The 22,995-nt window shown below is 45.4% G+C and overlaps 1 protein-coding gene across 1 annotated transcript in view; it reads left to right on the forward strand.

Annotated features, from left to right (window-relative positions):
* LOC145906106 (receptor-type tyrosine-protein phosphatase delta-like) overlaps positions 1–22,995 on the forward strand; it is a 30,549-nt gene that overhangs the window by 6,380 nt on the left and 1,174 nt on the right. The window contains exons 4-37 of the mRNA XM_082993500.1: positions 4,799–4,981; positions 9,546–9,656; positions 10,336–10,461; positions 10,606–10,781; positions 11,019–11,182; positions 11,530–11,645; positions 12,940–13,086; positions 13,525–13,671; positions 13,890–14,065; positions 14,450–14,597; positions 14,900–15,193; positions 15,522–15,733; positions 16,023–16,076; positions 16,683–16,800; positions 16,884–16,998; positions 17,120–17,265; positions 17,430–17,721; positions 17,878–18,099; positions 18,276–18,394; positions 18,468–18,615; positions 18,701–18,827; positions 18,911–19,072; positions 19,137–19,324; positions 19,666–19,790; positions 19,867–19,964; positions 20,179–20,478; positions 20,582–20,701; positions 20,917–21,071; positions 21,167–21,290; positions 21,362–21,523; positions 21,771–21,949; positions 22,127–22,253; positions 22,327–22,437; positions 22,617–22,874. Of these exons, the coding sequence (XP_082849626.1) occupies positions 4,799–4,981; positions 9,546–9,656; positions 10,336–10,461; positions 10,606–10,781; positions 11,019–11,182; positions 11,530–11,645; positions 12,940–13,086; positions 13,525–13,671; positions 13,890–14,065; positions 14,450–14,597; positions 14,900–15,193; positions 15,522–15,733; positions 16,023–16,076; positions 16,683–16,800; positions 16,884–16,998; positions 17,120–17,265; positions 17,430–17,721; positions 17,878–18,099; positions 18,276–18,394; positions 18,468–18,615; positions 18,701–18,827; positions 18,911–19,072; positions 19,137–19,324; positions 19,666–19,790; positions 19,867–19,964; positions 20,179–20,478; positions 20,582–20,701; positions 20,917–21,071; positions 21,167–21,290; positions 21,362–21,523; positions 21,771–21,949; positions 22,127–22,253; positions 22,327–22,437; positions 22,617–22,874 (5,450 nt within the window). The remainder of the gene's footprint in view (positions 1–4,798; positions 4,982–9,545; positions 9,657–10,335; positions 10,462–10,605; positions 10,782–11,018; positions 11,183–11,529; positions 11,646–12,939; positions 13,087–13,524; positions 13,672–13,889; positions 14,066–14,449; positions 14,598–14,899; positions 15,194–15,521; positions 15,734–16,022; positions 16,077–16,682; positions 16,801–16,883; positions 16,999–17,119; positions 17,266–17,429; positions 17,722–17,877; positions 18,100–18,275; positions 18,395–18,467; positions 18,616–18,700; positions 18,828–18,910; positions 19,073–19,136; positions 19,325–19,665; positions 19,791–19,866; positions 19,965–20,178; positions 20,479–20,581; positions 20,702–20,916; positions 21,072–21,166; positions 21,291–21,361; positions 21,524–21,770; positions 21,950–22,126; positions 22,254–22,326; positions 22,438–22,616; positions 22,875–22,995) is intronic.

The raw sequence follows: 22,995 nt of genomic DNA on the forward strand, positions 1-22,995 counted from the left end.
CCCGTTCTTGTTGGCACCGAACACGTCAAAACGGCAGTCTGTCTTTTGTTTGCTGTCGTAAAACTGGGTGTGTCAGATACGGGCAGTCCGCGTAGCTCTACTGCGACGACACGCTCCATTTGTTCGCACATCTCCACAGTGAGTTAAGTGGCAGATTTGTGCGTGGAAGTTTGTGGCTGTGTGGGGTCCGGATGTCAAACATTTACGACGAATGTCATTTCTTCCCGCGCAATTCTGGAAAGAGATGTCACCCAATCGTCATTTACATTGAACACAAGGAAGGTTTTACTCAAAGTTGTAGCATCGGACGATGCTGACTGTGCGAGCAGAAATACGATAACTTTTGCGCAATATTCAGCCGCCGAGTGAATCATATGTACCTCAATATATGAGTCGTCTTTAAATTGAGAGGAATCGGCGGCATTCGACTGAAAATTGGCGGCCTATCGCACCGACATCTTGCTCGTTAGCGCGTGTTCAAACGAAACGCGAAACAAAAAGTGGAATTCCGAAACACCCGCGCACCTTTCGCGTCATTGCGCGTGGGGATAGCGATTGTTCGAATTACGCGTCTTTTCCGCTCGTGGTTAGTAAGTTCACACGCTTCGGGGTCACGGGACGAAGCTGACTCATTCGAGTGGAAGTCGACGGTTTGATCCGATCGACAACCGCTTACGTCATTTATGGAGGGGATTTGTGGCCGATATCTCCTTATTTGGAATTGATCTTATTGTTGTTTCACTAACTTTTGATGTGAGATTACTCTTTTGTAAGAAAGGAATCCGAACTGACGATGACAAAAAGTGACCTTACATCTTGTCATCATGTTCATCAACTCGAATGCGGTTAAATTGTAAACTTTCAATAGGGTATTATTACCTTGAAGATACAAAATGGTGCCAGTTTTCACTATAGTCTTGTTTGTAGTGTTGCAATGCTAAATGTCGACAACATTGGACTGCCACAACCCACATTCGATGAACAACAACTGCATTTAGTATCAAAGGTCGGCTTATAAATTCGGGTCGACACTCATGTTTACCGTCTGCGTCCGCGATTTTTATACAAAGGTTGCTGGAGTCGAAATGGCCGCCATTAACCCGGTTTCAGGGTGATTTAGGGTTGTAAAATGTCGCATGGGAACTTGCACAGAAGTCAACCGCGGTGGAAACTCACGACTAAAACTCCCTACCGTGAAGCATCGAGATAACCGATATTCGCTGCGAACATCGAACCAAAGTAGCCTTTGATGTAACTTGCGAGCTAGCCGTGTTTTCTACATGACTTTCAACTCTTCGCGGGCGAGCTGTTATGTGTGTTGTCGCTTAATCGTGGGCAAACACGAGGGCTGTTGACTCAACGCCGCTCGGCTTAGGTCCACAATTGAAAGTGGCGCGATGCTGGGGCTCTCGCGTGACAACCCACAAAGGCGGCCCGGGCGGAACCCTCTTTGGGCGCACACACATACGCCCAATGACGGTTTGCGTAGTACTCGCAAAATATGACAGTCGTGTTTGAGGACTCTCTTTAAATGTACCAAACCTTTCTCTTCCTTATAAAAACCAACGTTTGTCGCATGTATTCGAGTTGTTCGATTCCGCCCAAAAAATATTCAAATCTTTGAAATTTTGATCCATGATGGCGATTGTTCATTGAAGACGAGTGTTTGTGTAGAATACAGCAAACTACAGCGAAGGGCATGATACGAAATTGTACTACAACGTATATATGTGTTCCCCCATATGCGAGGTCCGTGATTACAAACAACATTATCCGGTCCACTGCTCTTTCCTCGCAAAAAGCCCAGGTATCACCGCTGGTTATCCAATATCCCAGGTTATATTACATCGCCACACAACTGTCGCCATTGTGCCTTTAAATCGCCTTTACGGGAACTTACCGACTAAAGCTCTGCGCTAGCGTTGGGTGTTTTCGCTTCACAATCAGCAACACCTCACACGAAGCAAACAGCATTTGTAACAGTAAATTGTTGCCTCTGGATGGTAAACAATATGCCTGGGATCCCATCTCAAGCGGACACTCCCACGATACAAAAAACAAAATTCTTTGCACAATTGCGACATCGAGTATCAACATGGTCCCTCCCCCTGTTAATATTTTCCCCGCCTTTTGCCTGTTTCGGAAATGTCCCCATCTGTTAGGGCGTAACAGCGACCTGACCTTCCGCATTTTTGTCGTCGTTCAGATAAATTTAACTCGGATCTGGGTTTCCACGGCAACAGAGTGCGTAAACTTTATGACAACACGCGCGCGGTTAGGTGCGACACCTTGATCCCGCCGCGGAGCCTTTCATGAGGATCGCGAGTCCCGAATTGAGTGGCCCAATGCGTATATCCTGTTTTGACTAACGGCAACGCGCGAGGGCCAGCGCGATGCTCTACGCATATTTCGTCATCTATTGTCACTCGAATCGAATTTTAACCTGGAAAATTTCGCGATCGGAATTGTTTGTTTCCTCGACACAACCGGCGTCTTGCATGTCAAGCGACCCCGCGCTTTGCTTTGGAGACTGTGATGTTCGGTATCCAACACCGACCAGTCGACTGCGGTTCCAACGTGAACCTCACACCGCGTTCAATCGTCACCCTCACGCCGAACCGTTTAGGGATAAGTTATACCACCCACGCACGCGATGCTTGGGCTTTCCGACGGTCTATCTCATTGGTTAAGCGTCTTTGACGTTACGTGCTCAATGTTTGGATTTCAACGATGGTTTTGAACCTCGGGATTCATCACTCGTCATGCGCAACCTCAATATAAGAAGGCCGGCTCTATTTTCGATAGTCGGGCGTTGTCCGATTTGATGCAAGTTTGATTGATCCCGTTCATAATATCTACTTCGCCACTATATCAGCTCCCCGGGTGTCCGAAGAGTCAGTGACCATCAATGGGATAAGATTATTGTGAAAATCCTAGTTGCAAGTCTGGTGGGCCGATGTTTTTAATTATATTGCTTCAAAACGATTCAACCTTCCAGACCGTGTTATGCCTGTTTATCGAGCTGGTCAAGACGTTGCAATGTGTCTTTAAATAACCAGGAAGCAACATTTTAACAAAGAGAGAGCAAATATAATTACTGAGGCGCCCTTATTTTGTCCTTTCCTGTCCAATCCCAGAAAGAATTGTGAATCAAAGTTCCAAGCTTGACCAAAACCCGACCCTCGAGCAGGCTCAATGCCCCTCGACTGTTGTGATTCGTATAAACTGAGCTCAGGTGACCATTGTTGTCGCTCGTCCCGTGCGTAGGCCCCTTATACACCCGTGTGAAGTTGAGACAATCCCATTGTCGCCCCCGGTGATGGGGCAGCGGGTTAATTCTGTCACGCGAAATTTTTCGGGTCTTGCGTTCGTGTGAACTATGCAGCTTTGACCCTTGTTCGTCAGAAAAGAATATTTCGAGATTTCTTTTCACACAGGGAGCAAATAATGTTTCATAATATGAGTTTCTGTTTTCACGACTTCGTTTTCATAGAAAACAGAATGTTGTTTTAGCGGCGTTCAAGATAAACAGCATTAAATTAACTTCGTTGCTGGTTCGAAAGTAAATAAACCGACCCGTATATGTCCACTGACGATAAATAGTTCTGTTGTTTGTGGTGCTGTTGTTTGTTTTTGCAGTGGCACGGAAGATTGATTTCTATAAGAAATCGTTTAAACGAATAAAGAAGTGCTAAGACTGCTTGGCGTGCAACAAGACAACAAAGTTTGTCTCGTAACGCACATGCGATTGTCTTATTCTGGCCGTTGCGTCGTTTTGAAACCGAGGAATGGCCCGTGTCTGACTTGCATGTGTGGAGCACGGTGGCATCACACTTAAATGCATTCCGCACGACCTTGGTGGCAGGCCGGGACATTTTCGCAGCCTCATTTGCCGCGATGGTTGTTGAGGGATTCGGTGTCGGGTTTCAGGTTCTCCATAGCCGGTTGAAACGTTTCAACCGCGATCGTTTCTTGTCAAGAAATCAACTCTCGGGCGGATTTCAATCAGTCAACCTTTGACGTGAACCGCGACAGGGAGCCCCGGCTTCCACCTGAACCCACCGCCCCGCGCCGTGACATTGCATCACATGACGCTGTAAAGAGGCGATGCCGATGTCGGGCTTCGCTGTTGCGCTCATGCCACTCTCCCATGACGGCCGGATCACAAGCGTGTCGGGAAATATCGTCTCGCGTCTACGCGGCCGGGCTTCAGGTGGCTGTGGTGTTCTGCCTCGGGTCCCTTGCAGTCATTCGTCTCGCTGATCCCCTAATCGCGACTTATCTGCGTTGCCCGCCTGACATTCCCCGTTCGTTACACACCTTCTAGCTTTACACCCGGTTGATGTATGGCATGTAGAGCTGCTAAGCCGGGCGTGCCGACCCCTGGCACCTTTGGCCTTCCTACTTTGGTTTTCAACAAACTTTATGCCGCGGTGTGTAGAAAATTACAGACTTCTTTGTGAAACATAACAGCGCGAATCTTGCTTCAAATATACGTTTCATTTGTCACTGTGTTACATCACTGCATTGCCGCAGTCGGATGCAGTCTCCTAATGCTGCACACAATTTGACGAGAATTGCGAGCGAAATAATCGCTTTACTTAATACAACCCCCGCTGCCCGATGGGACACAACGCGCCTGACACAAATTGTAAATGGGATTTGGAAGAGTTCAATCCACCCCTGGGAATTCGATTGCCGACCCGTTTGTCTGCGAGCGGTCATTCTGCATTAAACTCTAACTCTTGCTAATAAACCGCAGACGAGAAATGTGTCATAAGTTATATGTTGTTTCCAGACTCATCCAAACCGAGCGGTTTCCCGCATATCGCCATTAACCCGACCGTGACGACCGTCGAGCTGTCACGTGACACCGTGCTGCAGTGTGAGGTGGAAGGCAAACCAAAGCCGACGGTGAAGTGGTACAAGGACTACAAGCCGCTCTATGTCGACGGCAAGCGACTCTCGGTCGATTCTAAAGGTATGTAGGTCTAATGCTGGACTGCAATGTCTGTTTATGAGCAGACTCCCGCTATTTGTCGAGTGCTTGTTAAACATCGTCCGTGAACATGCTTTGGCTTCTGCTCGTTCGTGTTTTACATCAAACACGGTGGATAAAAGCGTAACGCAGAAACGCCAACTTGTTTGTGTTGGAACATTTTAAGTGTGGGAAAGGCAAACCTCATCGTGGTTTTCACTTTGCGCTCCATTTGCTCGTTGAACTGGTTAGAATTGAATTGTTGCAACATTAAGTTTTGATATGTCTATACCGGTTATCTGATCCTACTGCGACGTCAACAAAACCGAATCTTTTATTTGTGAATGTAAAACAAGCGCGTGTTGTATGAGCCAAGGCTTCGGGTTTGGTTAAATCCGCAGAGGGGAGCAGAACTTGCACTTACAAACCACATGTTCGGTGGAAATGTATTGCCTTCGTTGAAGCTCCTTGCGGCAACCGAGGTCAAGTGCGGGTTGCACACGATATTTCTGGGAATGGTTGATCCATGGAAGCTTTGGGGAAAGGCGTTGGCAACCGACGAACTTTCCCACCCTCAGTTGCTCCATGTCGCGTTGAACTGAACTTGCTTTGAAGATTTTTCGCGTTAGAGTTTACCGCGTATCATATTCCCATGCCGTCGCCGCCTCTCGTGTCCCAAGGGTACTGGCCTCCTCCTCATGCACCAATCCTCATCATCGCGCGGGTGTTTACTCAGCTGTTGTCCTCCGTAGTTTGATCTTGCCAACCCTCGTAATTAGGCGACTGCGAAAAGAGACAATTAGACTACAGTTCGTATCCTATGACTTAATGTTATAATATATGAAATTACGGCGATGACAACAGGCCCTTAACATAACCCGAGGCACTTCCAAGTGTAATGTTTATTTTATATATAGTACGTTTTCTGGTAACGTGTGGGTAATTACGTTACTATGATTCGCGATGTCAAATATCGTTCGTCTTTCCGACAATCTGTGTATATAAGACGTCGACCTCCCGTGAGTCTTTCCATGTAGGAGGCAATTGTTTGTATCTCGACTGGTGGGTGGTCGATCCAACCACTTGATTTCGATCCCTGCGTCGATGTGGCGAATGTCGGTGGTTTTGGTCGTCCATTTTTCATCGTCGACCCACACACAAACAACACACACGACCAATGGGAACGGTTACATTTCGGCAAACGAAAAGGGAATCCGCGCCCGCAGTTTAACGCGATTTACACATTCCAGCTCTTACTGGTTGTTGGTTGTTTATAAAACACAAAGGAACCTATCCTGCCCCCGTTCACCGTAGGAATGTAAAACTTGCGGCGGGTGTGACTTAGCTCCGAAGGAGAACACGCATTGTTGTTGGACAACCCGAAAGGAAGCCAGTCGCCCGTTCCGCGCATTCAGTAAAGGCGACGTCCCTCGCTCGGCACCCCAAGTAAAGGAAACCGTCTCCGCTCGCTTCAATCCAATTATTCAGGCTACAACACGTTCGCTTGGTAGTTTTTTTTTCTTCCAAAGTTTCCAAGCGACAAAAAAGCCCAAGCGGGTGTCTGAAAATTCTCAACACCCATGTGACAAGAACACCTTCATCACCTATCTATCTAACGCGTTCGTTTTTGTGCTTTGGCGCTTTTGTAAGGACAAGTAGTGTCTGCGATTAAAGATAAGGCCAAGCCGGTTCCTTGAAAGTGACAAGATCAGAATCGCTTGTCGATTATATCGCTGTCACGGGCTTTAGTAAATTGACACAGGTCTGATACAGGCGGTCGTCTGCTCCACATCCAGGTAATTCCTTTTACGGAGCTAAACCGGTTCAGGTATTTAATTATTTTGCGCGTTAGTTTTGGTTTGTTGTGGAGAATTAGAGCGCAGACCACGTAATAAAAATCTCTGTTTTTGATCAATACTGTAGCGAAGTGTTCCTTATATTTTTAATAATCTGAACACAAACAGAGCCTGACCCGGCAACAGGCCGCATGGCGCCACCGTCAACTACTCGCATACTTTGATTTTCCCCGGCATGTTGCGTATTCTTCAGTACAACCGCATTGTTTATGGTAAATCCACACAAACCAAATTACGCCTCGACGCCCTGCAACCTTCGCCAAATAAGGCTCTTGGATCCCTCGACCTGTGTTCTCGTCGAATGACCTTCGAGGTACATGCCACACACATATTTAAACCTCGCGGATCTGGGGCACTGCGCACTCCACAATTCGTTAAATTCGAATCGAGTTATGGCGACCATTGGCGTGGGAAGGACAGACGATGGCGTGCGGCCACCTCGTCAGGCCGAGCGGGCCTGGGACGTTCCGACCTTTGCTGGGGCCCGCTGGGAAACCGTACACTTGGGCTTATTAAAGTTTGACCTCGGCTGTGAAAATCTACACCAGACTCGTCGACCGCTTCCTTAAATCAAAGGCAGTTCCATGGCGACTGTGTTGCCTGTCATCGAAACTCGAGTGCATGTCGAATATTGAAACATTGCTTCCACAGCTTCACACATGGTTCCCGAGGTTGCTTGTTGGGAGTTTGCCTTCAAGGTGTGTCGCATCCCACCACGTTAGGTCGCAGTTTACCTATTAACGCCATCAACATTTCTCCCCAGCAGTAAAATTCTCGGTACCTTATTGCGTCACTGTCCCAATGTCAATGGTTTATTGACTCAAGTAGTTTACGCAGATTTAGCGGTAAATTGAATTCTTTTCTCATGCCAGAAACGCACAGCGGAAAGAAACCTCTCACCTCACTTTTTCGCGATTTTACTGCAGGTCGGACTTCCCCATTAGCGTCAAGTAAATCCGTCACCCCAGCGGGATCGCACCAATGCACGCGATGTGGCCGCAAGTGTGTTGTGTACGCTAATTACCAAGAAGTTCTCGCAGCCACCGCACACAAACGCCTTCTGACCACACCCACCGGGCCAACAGCCACAACAAATTAGCGTCCTGTCCTTCGGCCCCGTGATCGGCTAGCACTAATTGCGTTCTCGGGTTGCGAGTTGCGCCAAAGAGGCTTAGGGCTTTGTGGGTTACGGTTGGGTTCGGTGTAACAATTTGTCACTTCCTAAAATCTTCTCTGTTGCTTTTTCTGTGTTACATCAGTTTTTTCCGGGGAAAAAATACATTCTTATGCGGATGTTATGGAACAAAAGGATTTTTCCGACCATAAGGACTTTCCATCGAAAGACTTTACACAAATTAATTGATCCAGTTGCACCTGTGACGCAGTTCGTGACTCTTGACCCACGCTTCGAATCCGAACCCCCGTGTACACACTACACTGTATCTTTTCTTGGTACCTTGTGTCGCGCCTGAAGCTAACATTGTGGTTCGTGGAACAAAGTTCGCGTCATCGCAGCTTTTCCAAACACCGCTGTGTATACAGTCGGTATGACGTCCTCTCGCCCTTCACCCGACCGAGCTGCTCGGCTCCAAGGGTCAATTACACCTTTCAACGTGAAGGTAATGCAGAAAGGTCCACCATTGTCCTGTGAGCGCCAATTACGGCAATTTCTTCCTTATCTCATTGTGGTCGAGTGTCGACAAAGCGGACAACGACACATAATTGTACTATCTCCAGACACAATTTCCATGCCGGGCATCGCAGTTTCATGCCCCCGGGCTTGCCTACTCGTCTCGTCCTGTCAGTTTCCCACTCGCAGCTTTCCGCTTGGAGGAAAAAAACCAACGTAAACAATACTCGGAATCAAAGTTCTTGTTTTTAAGCAACCGGATAGTAAATAGGTTCCACAAGAGCAGGTTGTTCACCGTGATTACCCACACCCCGTTGTTTAGCTGCGATCAATATGGATGTCATATTGTGTGCTTATGGTGTGTTGTGATCGTGACACCCAGCATGTGCTCAGTGTCTTGTGACGTAGCTCTTACACCTTGTCCTGAATTACTTCTTGTCACCTACATTCAACCGTCTATCAGGTCAATTTAATTCGCATTCGTACAGAAGTCGTGTAAACGAAATTAGTTCATGTTTTCCCAATCCAGGAGACAAAGAGACGGTGGCGTCTTTGTAAAGGATATGTTTGTTATTCTTCTTCTTTCTCTTAACCATGCTCAATTAACTACGCCCTTTGATTACTGTAACAAGCGCACAAGATTGTGGTTGACAAATTTAATCAACCTGTATTTAAATTTCCGCTTTTATTTTTTATTTTTGAGTGTCCGGTACAGCAAAGGGATGCCTTTTAAACCAGCAAAAGGTCAAATTTTCTCTTTCGTGAATTTCAGTAACACTCTGTAAATTCCACATCGCTCGAAATCTTTGCGACTGTCAATCAAACGCCTTTTTCGTTTTTTGGCAATATGGACGAAATTGGATTTCGTGCCAAAAAGCAACCGCTATGTTCGAAAATTGTTTTTTTTTTAAATTGGGTTGAGCTTCACTCGCCCACTCGGCGGTGCCGAATGACGATGACGCATTTTGTAGTGGGTCACCGCTGTAAAACGGAATAAACATTCGTTCATTATTCATGGCAACGAAGCTTGGAACACGCTAAACGGTTCACGATAAAAAGGAGCGAAATTTTGTTCTTTCAGGTTACCTAACCATCCACAAGAGCAACAACTCGGACCACGGAAGGTATCACTGCGCCGGACAAAACCTTCACGGGACGATATATTCATCCGACGCTCGCCTCTACGTCCGTGGTAAGAACTTATTCGAAAACGCCTTTGGTTTGGAGCATCTAAACGCTTGACGACGATGCAGACTTCATGTTACGTTAAGTGATGAAGTACATAGCTGTATGTTTTTAAACGACGTGTGTAGATATTGTTTTTTTTCACAAACTTTAACACATGGAGGTGTGGTTGTAATGCCTGGCTCACTTACAACCAAACGAAAGTAGAATTTGCATTTCTTTAAACGCTGAAAAAAATCTTCGGCAGCATTTTACGGTAAACATGTATTTTTCCCTCACTTGCTTGGTTCGGAACACAGTAAGACCTGGTAAGTAGAAGTTTAAACCTTATGTCGTCTCTTAGCCCATTACCGATATTACCTGCGAGTTATACGATTTATAACTCGCCAAATCATGTTGTGCCTATAAAATGTGCTGCTCATAAATCTTTGCTCGATGTCAAGATTTAAGCTGAATTTGACTTCAGAACTTTAGGCGAGGAATGAATTGACTTGAAAGAATTTATTCCGAATTTGTTTTTTACTTTTGTGAGCCAACATTATTTGCGCCGCAAATGATGTTAGCTGAAGTGAGATGTCCTCTAATGTCTTGTGCAAAAAAGTCATCTATCCGGATTGATATCCCGCGTATTTCGCCGGTCGATTATTGGCTTTTACTTGGAGCTCAAACTGATGCGTTTTACGCAGTTCGACGAATGCGTCCGCGATTTTCGATCAAGCCGCACGAGAGTTACGAGGTTCTGCAGAATGGAAATATCAACATCACGTGTGTTGCTGTCGGAGCTCCGATGCCACACGTCAGATGGCAGAAACGTGAGACATGCGACCTTTGTTAAATCGAAAATTAGTTGCCTACCGTGAAGCGTGTTGATGTGACGTAGTCAGTATCCATAATATTAAATCACTTTGCTCATACCAATGCTGCGCACAAAAAAACTTGCCATTTTGTTTGCATAGAAACGCCCGACGGGTTTGTGGATATTCTGCCCAAGCCTTCCTCATCCTTCGTGGTTGGACGACTCACACTGCCGCTGATCAGCGTCCAGGAGTCGGCCAATTACTCGTGCGTTGCTAGCTCGCTGATGGGCACCATCAACACAACAACACACGTGCACGTGAAGGCTTTGCCCAAGGTAATGTTCACTGGATCGACTTTATGTTGTTATGTCGAACAGTGGGAACCCGTCTGAGAATGAATGTATCGTCTTGCTTTGCTCTTACTTCCCAACCACCCCGCACTCCCTCGCTATATACTAGCAAGGGAATCCCTTTACCCTCGTCTATTCCGGGCCAATTAAACCGACCCACTTGTATCGAGTAACAACGCCGCACGTAGAGCGCAACAAAACAAACTCTTTGTACACGTCCAGCCCCCGGTTGACGTCCGACGAATGGACAACGGCGAATCGGCCAATTCACTCTCAGTGACCTGGAGAACGGGTGACTTGGAGCCAGTCAGCAGCTATACCATCTACTACCGACCGTCAAAAAAACCACTCGGCTTCGATTCGTTGTCAGGCATCTCTTCAACCAGGTACGACAGTCTTGCAACTTGATTAGCATTGATTTTTAAGATCTGTGTTCGCCTTTGGCTGCTTGACTATTTTGCCTTCCTGTTTTAATTTCCGCAACCCACGACGAGCTTCCTTCGTCCAGTTCCGGTATAGCTATGGTGGCACGAACTGTTAAATGCCACACTATTCGTGTGCAACGTCCGCCCATCCCTGTTGTATTCAAGGACATGTTTTGAGCAATTCAACCACAATATGACCGCCCAAATTGCCTTTCCACTTCTGCGCTTGAATTCATTTGTTGTCTATGGACATGAACCGAGCGCTTGTGAAGTGGAAAAACATATGAATTCCAACCTATTCGTTGCAGCTTTACCGTCGCCGGGTTGGACCCTTTCACAGTCTACGAGATCAAAATTTCGGCCACCAACGACTTGGGAGAAGGACAAAAGAGCTCCAACATTTTTCTTCGTACTGGCGAAGCAGGTTGGTTTATTTTTTTACAGACGAAGTATGAACGGCACTGCATAAAGGTGCTGTACTGCTTGTACAGGCGACAAAGCGAAAGGGAAAATGGTGTCAAAATTCGACCTGTTCTGTAGGGTTAAATGTTTGTCAGTGATCGATGGACTTATAGTCGACAAACAAAAGTTTAAACGAAGTGTTACTGTTATGACGGCGCATAAACTGAACACTGTCGTGTGTTACGTGGCTGCGACGTCGTCCACTTGAAACAGTTTATCTTTACCCTGTGGCGAATGTGACAAGTCGGAACGACGAAAAATGTTGTTTGTCACGTGGGAAAACTTCCAACGACACACAGTGGAATATAAAGACAAGCTGATGTTATCGCATGATAATGGCTATTAACAAAAAATTAATGTTTTTTTTCATTGATTTCTTGGGAGGCTTTTGAGATACTTGGCGCTGTTCGGAAGTCGACAATTTTACAAGACGCTCGTAATATTTATTGTCGCATCGTCTTGCGCCACCTGAAGCGTTTGCAAAATGACGACACGAACGCAGATGTGTCAAAACTTATCGAGGTCGTAACAAGTCGGTCCCACTGTAGCAGCAGGTGCAGGGTTGTGTGCCTTACGTGTCATCTGTTTACCGATCTTCCCAATAAAGCGTGAGAGCCGACAGCTGGTGTATAACCGCGTTTAGGTTTCCCGAACCATCGCCTGTACCGGGAGGCAGTTGCTATTCCAAGAAAGCCCACAAAAAGATCTCGTCTTCGACTAATCGGATTGTTCGGCGGCGTTGTACTGAAAGTGTGCAGTTTTGTTTACGTCCGTCACGGCCCGAGGTGCGTGGCGTAAACACGGCGAAACAATAATGCCTGTTTTCATCTTCGCGGGTTTCGCGCCTGTGGTCCCGTTTCTGTTGCTTCGAGTGGGAAGAGGTGGAATTTGACGTGGGATTTACTCGTACTTGAACTTCTCATGTTGTTCGCTGGAATTCGACGATCGCTGCTAAAAATTGTTTTGGCGTTGTGACGTGTTTGTTAAATATTCAGAGATTAAGTGCTGTTGTTCGTGAATGATTGCTTGTAAACAATTCCCTCAGCATTGTTCCGATGCAATTTAGGTTGCTTCTGGTAACATGAATTACTTCCACTACTTTACTTAAATTCCAGTGTCGTTAATTACACTTGCCGTACTGAACGTGTAGCAATTTTGTTTTTTCAATACTTTTGTCAGATTAAGTAAGGTTGTAAGAACATGGTGTAGTTTGTTAAAAAGGGTCTCAACATTCTTCAAAACAATTCTCTCTACAGCACCGAGCAGCGCTCCTCAGCAGTTGACTGCATATCCGTACGGGACAAACACAGTGATGGTGTTATGGGCCGCACCACAAGTAGAGAACGGCAACATCACCAGCTACACAGTTTTCTACACCAGCACTCCCACTCTTCCCGTTACAGGTAAGCTAATACTGTGCCGAATTTTCTGTTTATTGGCGTAAAATTCGCCCCCAAAGACTATTACCGACGTTATTTGCACATTATTTGCTCAGATCGATGTTTCCATTCCAGCGGCCTTGTCACTCGTTGAATATTAATGGGCATATGATGACAAAACATATATAATCACACTGGGGTATTATCTCGTAGGTACAATGCGCGGATTTTGTTCAGCAATTTGGGTTCGCGTGCTCCAGTGCGGGCATCAATAATTTACCCGCCCGTCACAGATAAATGTAAAACGTGACATAAATAAATAATGTAAAAAGCGTTCGACTTTACCCCTGTCTTGTTACTGTTTGCGGGCGCCGTTGAAATGTGCTCCGCAGAAAGCAAAAACAAAACCGCAACACTTTTGTTCTCGGGTGTGGCACAAACTTCTTCTCGTCCTACTTGCAGAGTGGAACACGGCTGTGAGTGACAAGTACTTGGCGTCGTTGAAAGACCTCACACCACAAGCTACATACGGCATTCGCGTGGCTGCATCCACCTCAGTTGGAAGGGGTCCACTGTCATCCACCGTCATGGTGAAGACCGACCAACGAGGTGACGACCACTCTACAGCTAAAAAAATTTCAATTCTTTTTTGTTCTTGGAATGCAACAATTTACAATAAGTGTGACGTGGCGTTGTTAGTGACGTATGGTTGTTGAAATAAAACAACTTTGCCCAGGCCAATTACAACAACCAAAACATTACGAATTTTAATTTTTGTCACGGAGAGAGTTCAAGGTTCTCAAACTTTTTGTCTTTTTCCCGCGCAGTTCCATCCCAGCCGCAAAATTTCCGTGGCACCGCAGTAAGTTCCCAGTTGGTCCGGATTGAGTGGCTGCGTCCATACTATACAGGGCCTGACATAAACGACCGTGACGCGTTGGCAGCCATCAGCACCTACGTTCTCTCATACCACATCAGCTGCAACCTCTCCAGTCCGTGTCGTGTAAGTGTTCCAACACTGTCCTGTTTACTAGCGTGTGCCTTATCTTCGCCGGGAGTGCGTATCGTTAGCTGTACAGCACTGACGATAAGGCTTAAAAAGGTCACCGCTGCGCCGATTGCAACCAATAAGCCATGCACTTGTTGACCGTCCCTTGGTAATTGCTACCAACAAACTAGCGTCATCGCCCGAGTGGTGCCTCTTTCTGACGCCATTTCTTTATCGAGCCAAGCTTAAAAGTTTACCACTCAAAAAGTGCAATATTATACTTTCAACTGAAAGTTCGACGATTGTTAATATTTTTAGAAGTAGTCCTTATCCTACATTCGTTACAACTAGAACACAAAACGAAATTTTATGCAATGGTAACGGGTGTTTTCTTCGCAGGAGAGGAAGTTAACTGTTGGTAAAATCAACTCTTTCGCGCTGAACAACCTCCAACCTGGCACAGAATATCTGTTGAAACTTGCCGCCAAAACTTATGCCGGTGTTGGGGCGTTCACTCCTCCTATTTCTGTTACAACTCTTCCAGATTGTAAGTTTTTTTGCGTCGTATAAACTCTCTTTTATTATATTTTTAAACCAACAACGGTTAAGTGGCGGTTTTCTGTACTAATAAAGCGATTCGCTTCTCTGTGATGGTTAAATTGCTTTAGAATTCGATTAATTCGTTTTTGCTAACGGAGCGCCTTTCTTTTATTTTTATTTTTGCATCCGTTCGTGACCCGTCCACCATCCAACTCTGGAATGGCCGCGGAATGCCGTATATGTGTTGTCGCATGTGTACCGTATACCCTCGCTAATGCATGCTCGCGCGACACCCGGCGACCGGTGCAGCGCCCTCCGCCTCGCCACAAGATGTCATCGTGGACAACGTCGAAGCCGACTCGTTCGTAGTGAGGTGGACAAACCCACCACTCGAGCTACGCAACGGGCAGCTTACTGGATTCACGGTTTATTATCAAATCAATGATGACATCATCAAGACCAAGAGCTCTCCTTCCAACGTCACTTTCGCTACTATAACGGATCTGAGACCTTACACCAAGTACACGGTTTGGGTGACCGCCAGTACTAGGGTTGGGGAAGGTCCATACAGCGAAAAAGTCTCTGTTGATACAGCCGAGTCAAGTATGTGTGTTTAGGCTACTCCCGTATGGTTATGAATGTAACATTATTTTGTACGAGTCCTGGGTATTATGATGCAATCGGAATCATACCCACTATCGTTGCTTCTATGTCTATACCAGGCTGTTGATAATGCAAAAAAGAGGAGGATAACCTCAGCCTCAGCATGTAAACCCTCGTTATAACCAGTTATATCGTCAAGCTCGCTCAGTGTAAGAACGAAATATCGTGCATGGTATGCTGAAACGGACGTGCGCACACGCAAATCCGATACCCTCAAAGTGTACGTGTAAATGCGGGATCCTTTTTAACATCCTGCTTCCCTGCGTAGATCCTGATGTTTCGCCCCGCAATGTTCGTTTGGAACCAATCAACACGACGGCGATCAGCGTTGTATGGACTGCAGTGCCGAGCGAGTCGGCGAACGGCCAAATACGAGGTTACCAGATCGCATACGACGTGTCCTCCTCCACTGGAGGTCGCTCTCAAGTCGTCGTGAGCACCTACATGGAAGATTTTCTACCGGGCAACACTGGATATCTGGTAAGGCGCCTGATGTACGGTGTTATTACCACGTTTTGCCGTTTTTGTTTGTAGATGTAACCTTTTGATTTCGTTAACCCTGCCTTGCATTTGCGAGTCGGTATAGTCAGTGTAATAGGACTATGATCTAATATGACAGTCAAAATACGAATTCGTCTTGTTACTAAGTAGTTAGAATGTTAAGCGCGAAGATCAAGATGAATACTGCGTTTTTTTCGTATTCCCAACAATGTGTTAATTCAGTTGCTTACGTATCAGCAACGTATCAGTATTGTGTAATGTCATGTAGTGTCGTCGCAATGCCAACTTGCGGAAGCGTTACGAGAAGTGCATCAAACACATGGTAAGCCGCATCCGCTCGACGGCAATGCAATAACCCCAATCACACCTTCGCTACTCTGTTCTTTGGTGACAATAAACCAAACTTAATTTTTCCTTGACCTCTATACCTTATACTTACCAGTGGTGATAAAGGCGTGTTTTGTAATTCTACGGCGGATTTGGATTTGCTTAATAACTTGCAATAATCGCATGGGTTTGAGTGTCTCTATAACTGCCTATTAATTTTTAGTGGTGGATTTTTCTTGTTCGATTGGACCGAGGCCGTCACATAATGTAACGCATATTGAAGTACAACCAAATGTGTTTTTATAATTTCTGTCCATGTAACTCTGAGCAGGGAGTTTGTTTCTGTAACTGCATAGAATGGGAGTAATATAGAAAATGATAAATGGTTAACAGCACAAATAATTACGCGCGTTTTTCCCCCTTAATATGTTGCTAGTATCACAAAATCTGACTGGAGGTCAACAGCGACCGGTTGATTTTGCAATGGATTTGTTTTCAATTCCTTCCAAAACTTCTTGTTAATTTTTTTGCCTTTATCTTGTGTTGAACAATGCGGATGCCAGAAAGTCTGTACAAGTTAGACATCCTAACGTCTTTTCAGGAATACGTGATCACTAAACTTCAACCGAAGACGAGCTACAGCGTAAGAGTGGCCGCATTCACTCGAATGAACAGCGGTCCTTTCAGTGAAGCCGTCAGTGCCCTCACCAAAGGCGAAGGTAATTTTAAAAACCATGTTTACTCCATCGCATGGCGCACGAACACAATCACCGAATTAAAACTACTTTCTTGATATTGACAGTTCCCACGAAGCCCTCTTTGAGATTGAGTGTGTCGCAAGATGGGAAGGCTATCGTAAATTGGGAACCACCGCAGGAAACTCACGGACCTCTGGTCAGCTACACTCTAAAATACAAGTGAGTGGAATAAAGAGTTTATCTTTATTGTTTATGGTTGCAATAAGAGTGTGTGTGCGAAACCTTACGGCGACCAATCTTGTAATGGCTCATTTTCACTTCAAACCGTGTTGATTTAAAGGTGCAAAGACAACGAGAACTTCTACATCGGAGGAGAGCAGGGTTGGGTGACGAGAAAATTCGACAGCAGTTACACTCGCTTCAATCCCACTGACGTCTTCCCGGGGTGGACTTATCAATTTCAGATCAGTGCTTCAAACAGCGATGGTACACGGCCATTTCCCTCTGTGTCTGTTTTGTAACGAGCTATTTGACTTAACATTATCAAGGCATATTTTACATAATTCGTGAAAAAGCAAAACGTGAAAAAAAAATCTGTCGCGAACTGTTTTATCAGCACCTATGTTTACCATCGCTACTTTCATTTCAAGGAACTGGACCAGAGGCTGTCGCAACAATCTTCCTCCCGTCCCGACGCCCAACTTACGCCCCACGTGACCTGTCAGGGAGCACTATCGTTGACCCAACACCAGGCCGTCCAGGCACCGACCAACCCTTAGCAGTGCAGTTGACTTGGTCCCCACTGCCCTTAGAGAATAGCAACGGCCCCATAACAGGTTATGCTGTTTACTGGCGGGAATCACTGATGGAGGATGGAGCGAAAGACCGCCGCCAAGTGGTCGATCCGACGATTCTCTTTCACCAGGTCGAGCCTGACACCAAGTGAGTTTGGTTGGTTGGTGTTGAAAATATGTCCATTAACTGTACAGTAAATGTACGGAAACTGTGCATTCAACGATATACCTTAAATATCCGAACTCCTTAAACGCATCTAATCGTACAACACCGCTAATTGCTCAAACAATCTGTGTTTGTCAGATACGAGTTTCAAGTGGCGGCGATCAACGAAGCAGGTGAAGGTCCCAAATGTCCGTCGGTCATTGTGGAGGTTGCGCCTCTTCCTATTCCACTTCCCAACGACCGACCCAACATCACAGTACGGGATTTCACAGTTGTGGAACTCTCCTCAGGCGCCGCCTGGCTCAAGTGGCTTCCGTCGGACCAAGAAGTCGTCGCCCCACTCTACACTGTGTCTTACCAGTAGGTTGATTTCTGCCCCTATTTAATTTGTATTAAAAAAGACAACAAAATAAGTCGTATCATGCCTGTTATGTAAAATTTACATTTCTGTTTTTGCTTAAGTTACCTTTCTGTATGCCTTTGCCTACCATTTACGGTAAGTAGAACAGAATTCGTAACACTAACCTGTCATGCAGGACCTCGTCAGAAACTATGGTTCACCGACAAGAAACTCCTGCAACTCGATTCTTTATCGGCAGTTTGTCCCCTGGCACTGCGTATAACTTCTCAGTTGAGGTGTCTGGCATGCACCAAGGTAGTTAGAATATGGTTTGTGTTTGAATAATATGTATTGGCGTTCACCTGACATACTTGCCCCTGCGATTCAGGTATGCGAACCTCGTTCGGTGTCACGTGGATTATGGCGCGCACCGCTGTGAAGTTGATTAAGTACTCGCCCGGGATTCGCAATGAATACAAAACCGGTCCGGTCGAGGTCGAACTGTATGGCGCAGAAAATGCATTTGACGTTAAAAAGTGAGTATTCCGTGATCATTTTATGCGACACGGATCGTGTGTTAGTTGTGGTAAATGTTTTCTACCTGTAATTTTTTTGTCACAGGTATTCGATTATTGTGGTGCCGACTACCCAAGACACTATCGATATCGCTCCAGACGAGTTTAGTTACGACTACCTCGTGGCAAATTCCAGAACTTTAAAGAAAAGACGGCGAAGAAGACGAAGACAGGTAAATGCAACTTCAAATCTACGTGATCCGATCTAATGATTCGGCGAATTATTTTTTGCAATAAAATATAAAATTGCATTTAGGCTGACCAGGTTCTTCCGTTCGTCGTGGCCGAATTTTCTTCCATGTCTGAAGGTAAAAGGTTGAACATAAGCGACGGGGAAAATTACGGTGGCTTCGTCAACAAACGTTTATGGCCCGAGTACGAATACCGAGTTTTTGTTAGAGCAAGCCTTAAAGCAAGGGTAAGAAATCCCTTTGACTCACGTACAAATATGACCCAATAACCTTGCATCTGTTTGTTGGTAGGGACCCGAGGAAATCAGTTTCACATCGGGGCCGTTCTCGGCAGCGTTCACAATTGCCGACCCGACCGACAACGTGGTAGCTACACCCACCAAAGCGGCAAATAGTGCGGGAGCCACCTGGATTGTGGGACCGATCGCTGCCGGCGTCGTCCTCATCCTTCTCATAGTCGTGCTGGTCTGTGTGAAACGGTAAATTGATATTCGGTTGCTTAGTATTAGTAGTTCTAAACCTCATTAACCGTGCCGTTGTTTGCATTTTCGCTGCTTCGGATATATCGTCACTTAGCCCCAAAAGGTAGGTTATTACCTTAACCGATACCACTTTCCGTGTTGTTGTTGAATGGAACTGCTGAAATCCACTTTCGAAATTTACGTTTTTCATCACTCATCCGAATACATTTGCATTCATTTGTATAGAGTTAACAACATTCAAGTCGCATTCTTCTGCACATTTCCAGCTCCGCCGAGCATTTAGTGATGATGATATGGTATTGTGCCCCAAACTAATTGTGAACCGCATTTCTTCACAGTCGCAAACAAATGAAAGGAGAGGTGAAAGTGAAATACAGCGCCCCTGTATCCAAACACAAATCCACGACCAAACAAATCGAACACGACCCGGTTGAACTGAGAAGGCAAAACTGTCAAACTCCAGGTTTGTCCCCTGTCAACATATTGAATTAGGTTCCTTTTTGTACGTGTTTATTGATTTTGTAACACGGTTTGTTCAGGTATGATGAGTCACCCACCAATCCCTGTGCAGGAGTTTAAATCCCACACGGACAGACTGCGCGCAAACGACAACCTTAAGTTCTCACAAGAATACGAGGTGATTTCCATGAACACTTCATGCGACCACTTACGTTGACATTTCGCTAATGTTGCAAAACCATCGCCGAAAAAGTGTATTGTTTGCCCACCAAAAAAAACAATGAAGAAAATGCGTATTTGATTGAAGATGGTTGGCATCATAATTACCCGTTTTTTTTACCAATGACCCTAAAGGTTTTGCATAATTTTACGATGCTGCGTTTTTTCCACAGTCGATCGACCCGGGTCAGCAGTTTATGTGGGAACACTCCACGCTGGACGTCAACAAGTCGAAAAACCGTTACGCGAATGTGATTGCTTACGACCACTCCCGACTCACACTCTCGCCGATAGATGGCGTACCGGGGTCGGATTACATCAACGCAAATTACATCAGCGGATATCGAAAGCAGAACGCGTACATCGCTACACAAGGACCGACCAGAGAGACGATCCAGGATTTCTGGAGGATGGTGTGGGAGCAGAGAACGGCGATCATTGTCATGATGACCAAGTGTGAAGAGCGTTGTAAGGTAGGAGAAATATAACCATGCACTCATATTGACTAACTTCAGTATTTTGGGGAGAAAGATTTGTCGGCTGCACACGGGACAATCAATGCTTTGTATCCTGTAGGTAAAGTGCGAGCAGTACTGGCCCTCTCAGAGCAGTGATCAGTACGGTCTGATGAACGTTACCATTGTTGATGAAATTGAACTTGCCACATACTGCGTGAGGACACTTATTCTGCAGAAGGTAAGAATATGTTCAGATGATAAAGAAACTGAAGCGTATAATTCGCAAAAGAAACTCAATCCAGCTGTAAACTAACTTATTAAAAAAAGATCTTAAATATATCTTTTCTCATCATCAGTAGAAGTCAATGAACAATGATTGTCAGTTAAAGCATGTGGTTTAACAATTACAGTCAGGATAAACGCAAACTGAAACCAATGGTTGTTATTGCACAGAATGGCTACAACGATCGACGAGAAGTGAAACACTATCAATACACTGCATGGCCAGACCACGGTGTACCCGAACATCCAACTCCAGTTTTGAATTTCATGAGACGAGTGAAGGCTTATTACCAACCCGAGTTCGGCCCAATCGTCGTCCATTGCAGGTAAAAACCTTGAAACTGCACATGTGGTATCAAACATATGAAAACTATAGCGAAGCAAATCATCTTAAATTTAAATACACTTTTCTGTATTGCAGCGCTGGTGTGGGAAGAGCAGGCTGCTTCATTTGCATCGATGCAATGTTGGATCGCATTCAGTTCGAAGACACTGTTGACGTGTACGGACAAGTGACGTGCATGCGAGCTGAAAGGAACTACATGGTTTGTAGCGCTAGTCTTACGTCTCACAGCCTTGAATTCGATATGTGATAACCCGTTATCACCTTTAACAGGTGCAAACTGAGGACCAGTATATATTCGTTCACGACGCGTTGTTGGAGGCGATAAGTTGCGGAAATACTGAACTTCCTGCTGGAGATCTTTACAATCACCTGCACAAACTTACGTCACAGTCAGAAGACGGACCGGTGACTGGAATGGAAATTGAATTTAAAGTAGGTTATGATGAGGTGTAGGGGAAAGTTTGGCCGAAGTAAACAATTCCTGTCAACGTGCGCTAGTAAACAATTTCAAATCAATAAAACAAATCACTAAAATTTAGCAATAGTTGATTCTTTAACTGTAGTTTGTTATTGTCATTTTTTCACTAAATCTCTCAATCTAGCTTGTGGCAAAAACAACAAGGCCGCCAAAAAAACGAACCAGTATTTTTTACACTATGTTTTTCAATGTTTACTTTAGCGACTTGCCAGTCACAAAGCTTCCGCCTCGAGGTTTGTAAGCGCCAACCTTCCCTGCAACAAATTTAAAAACCGACTGGTGAACATTCTTCCGTACGAGGGAACGAGAGTTTGCCTTCAGCCAATCAGAGGCGTCGAAGGTTCGGACTACATCAACGCAAGCTTTATCGATGGATACAGGTAGGGACAGCTTCTTATTGTCGAAACCAATTCCTTAGAAAATTTCAATCTTTGCAATGTTGTAACTATGTACTGTTATGAAGCTCGTCAGTTATATTGACAGCCGGAAGCTTTTCCAGAAACTTCTCTAGTAAATTTTTCCAACATTGCCGGTGCAAAAGTTCGTTTTCATTACAGACAAAAGCGGGCTTACATCGCCACCCAAGGTCCCTTACCCGAAACTACCGACGATTTCTGGCGCATGTTGTGGGAACACAATTCAACCATCGTTGTAATGCTCACAAAACTCCGTGAGAACGGACGGGTGAGTAAAAACTTATCTCGTTGAACCGCGTTTTTTCCCAACCACGTGATAAACACTATTCTCGTATTCACAGGACAAGTGCCACCAGTACTGGCCCGTGGAAAGATCTGCTCGCTACCAATATTTCGTGGTAGACCCGATGTCCGAGTACAGCATGCAGCAATATATTCTACGCGAGTTTAAGGTGAGTTCATGTCGTCCCTGCGCTTGCCTTAGTGTTTAAATTTTTTCCATTATCCAACCTATGCAGATTTAAATGATACAGTAAATTTTTTTGTACAATATATGAAAAAACTCAATTTTGTTCAATTGTGAAATAGCAATTACTATCGAATTAGTTAGTGACATGTTAAATTCCAACAGGTCACGGACGCAAGGGACGGACAGTCGAGGACGGTTCGTCAGTTCCAGTTTACCGACTGGCCTGAACAAGCTGTGCCGAAATCGGGCGAAGGATTCATCGACTTCATCGGCCAAGTCCACAAAACCAAAGAACAATTTGGACAAGAAGGGCCCATCACAATCCACTGCAGTGCCGGTGTCGGCCGAACCGGCGTCTTCATCACCCTCAGCATCGCCCTCGAGCGGATGCGATACGAAAACCTCGTCGACATGTTTCAGGTAGTTAAACTTTGCTTTGCAGTGTTCATTAATTTTCGATTTACTTGCAATAAAAATTGCAAAAACTCTTTTTGGGTTACTGTAGCAAATACGCGATGTAAGCAGTGTTGTCTTGATTCAA

Source organism: Ascidia mentula, chromosome 1, assembly GCF_947561715.1.
Source record: "Ascidia mentula chromosome 1, kaAscMent1.1, whole genome shotgun sequence".
NCBI classification, from domain to species: Eukaryota; Metazoa; Chordata; class Ascidiacea; order Phlebobranchia; family Ascidiidae; genus Ascidia; species Ascidia mentula.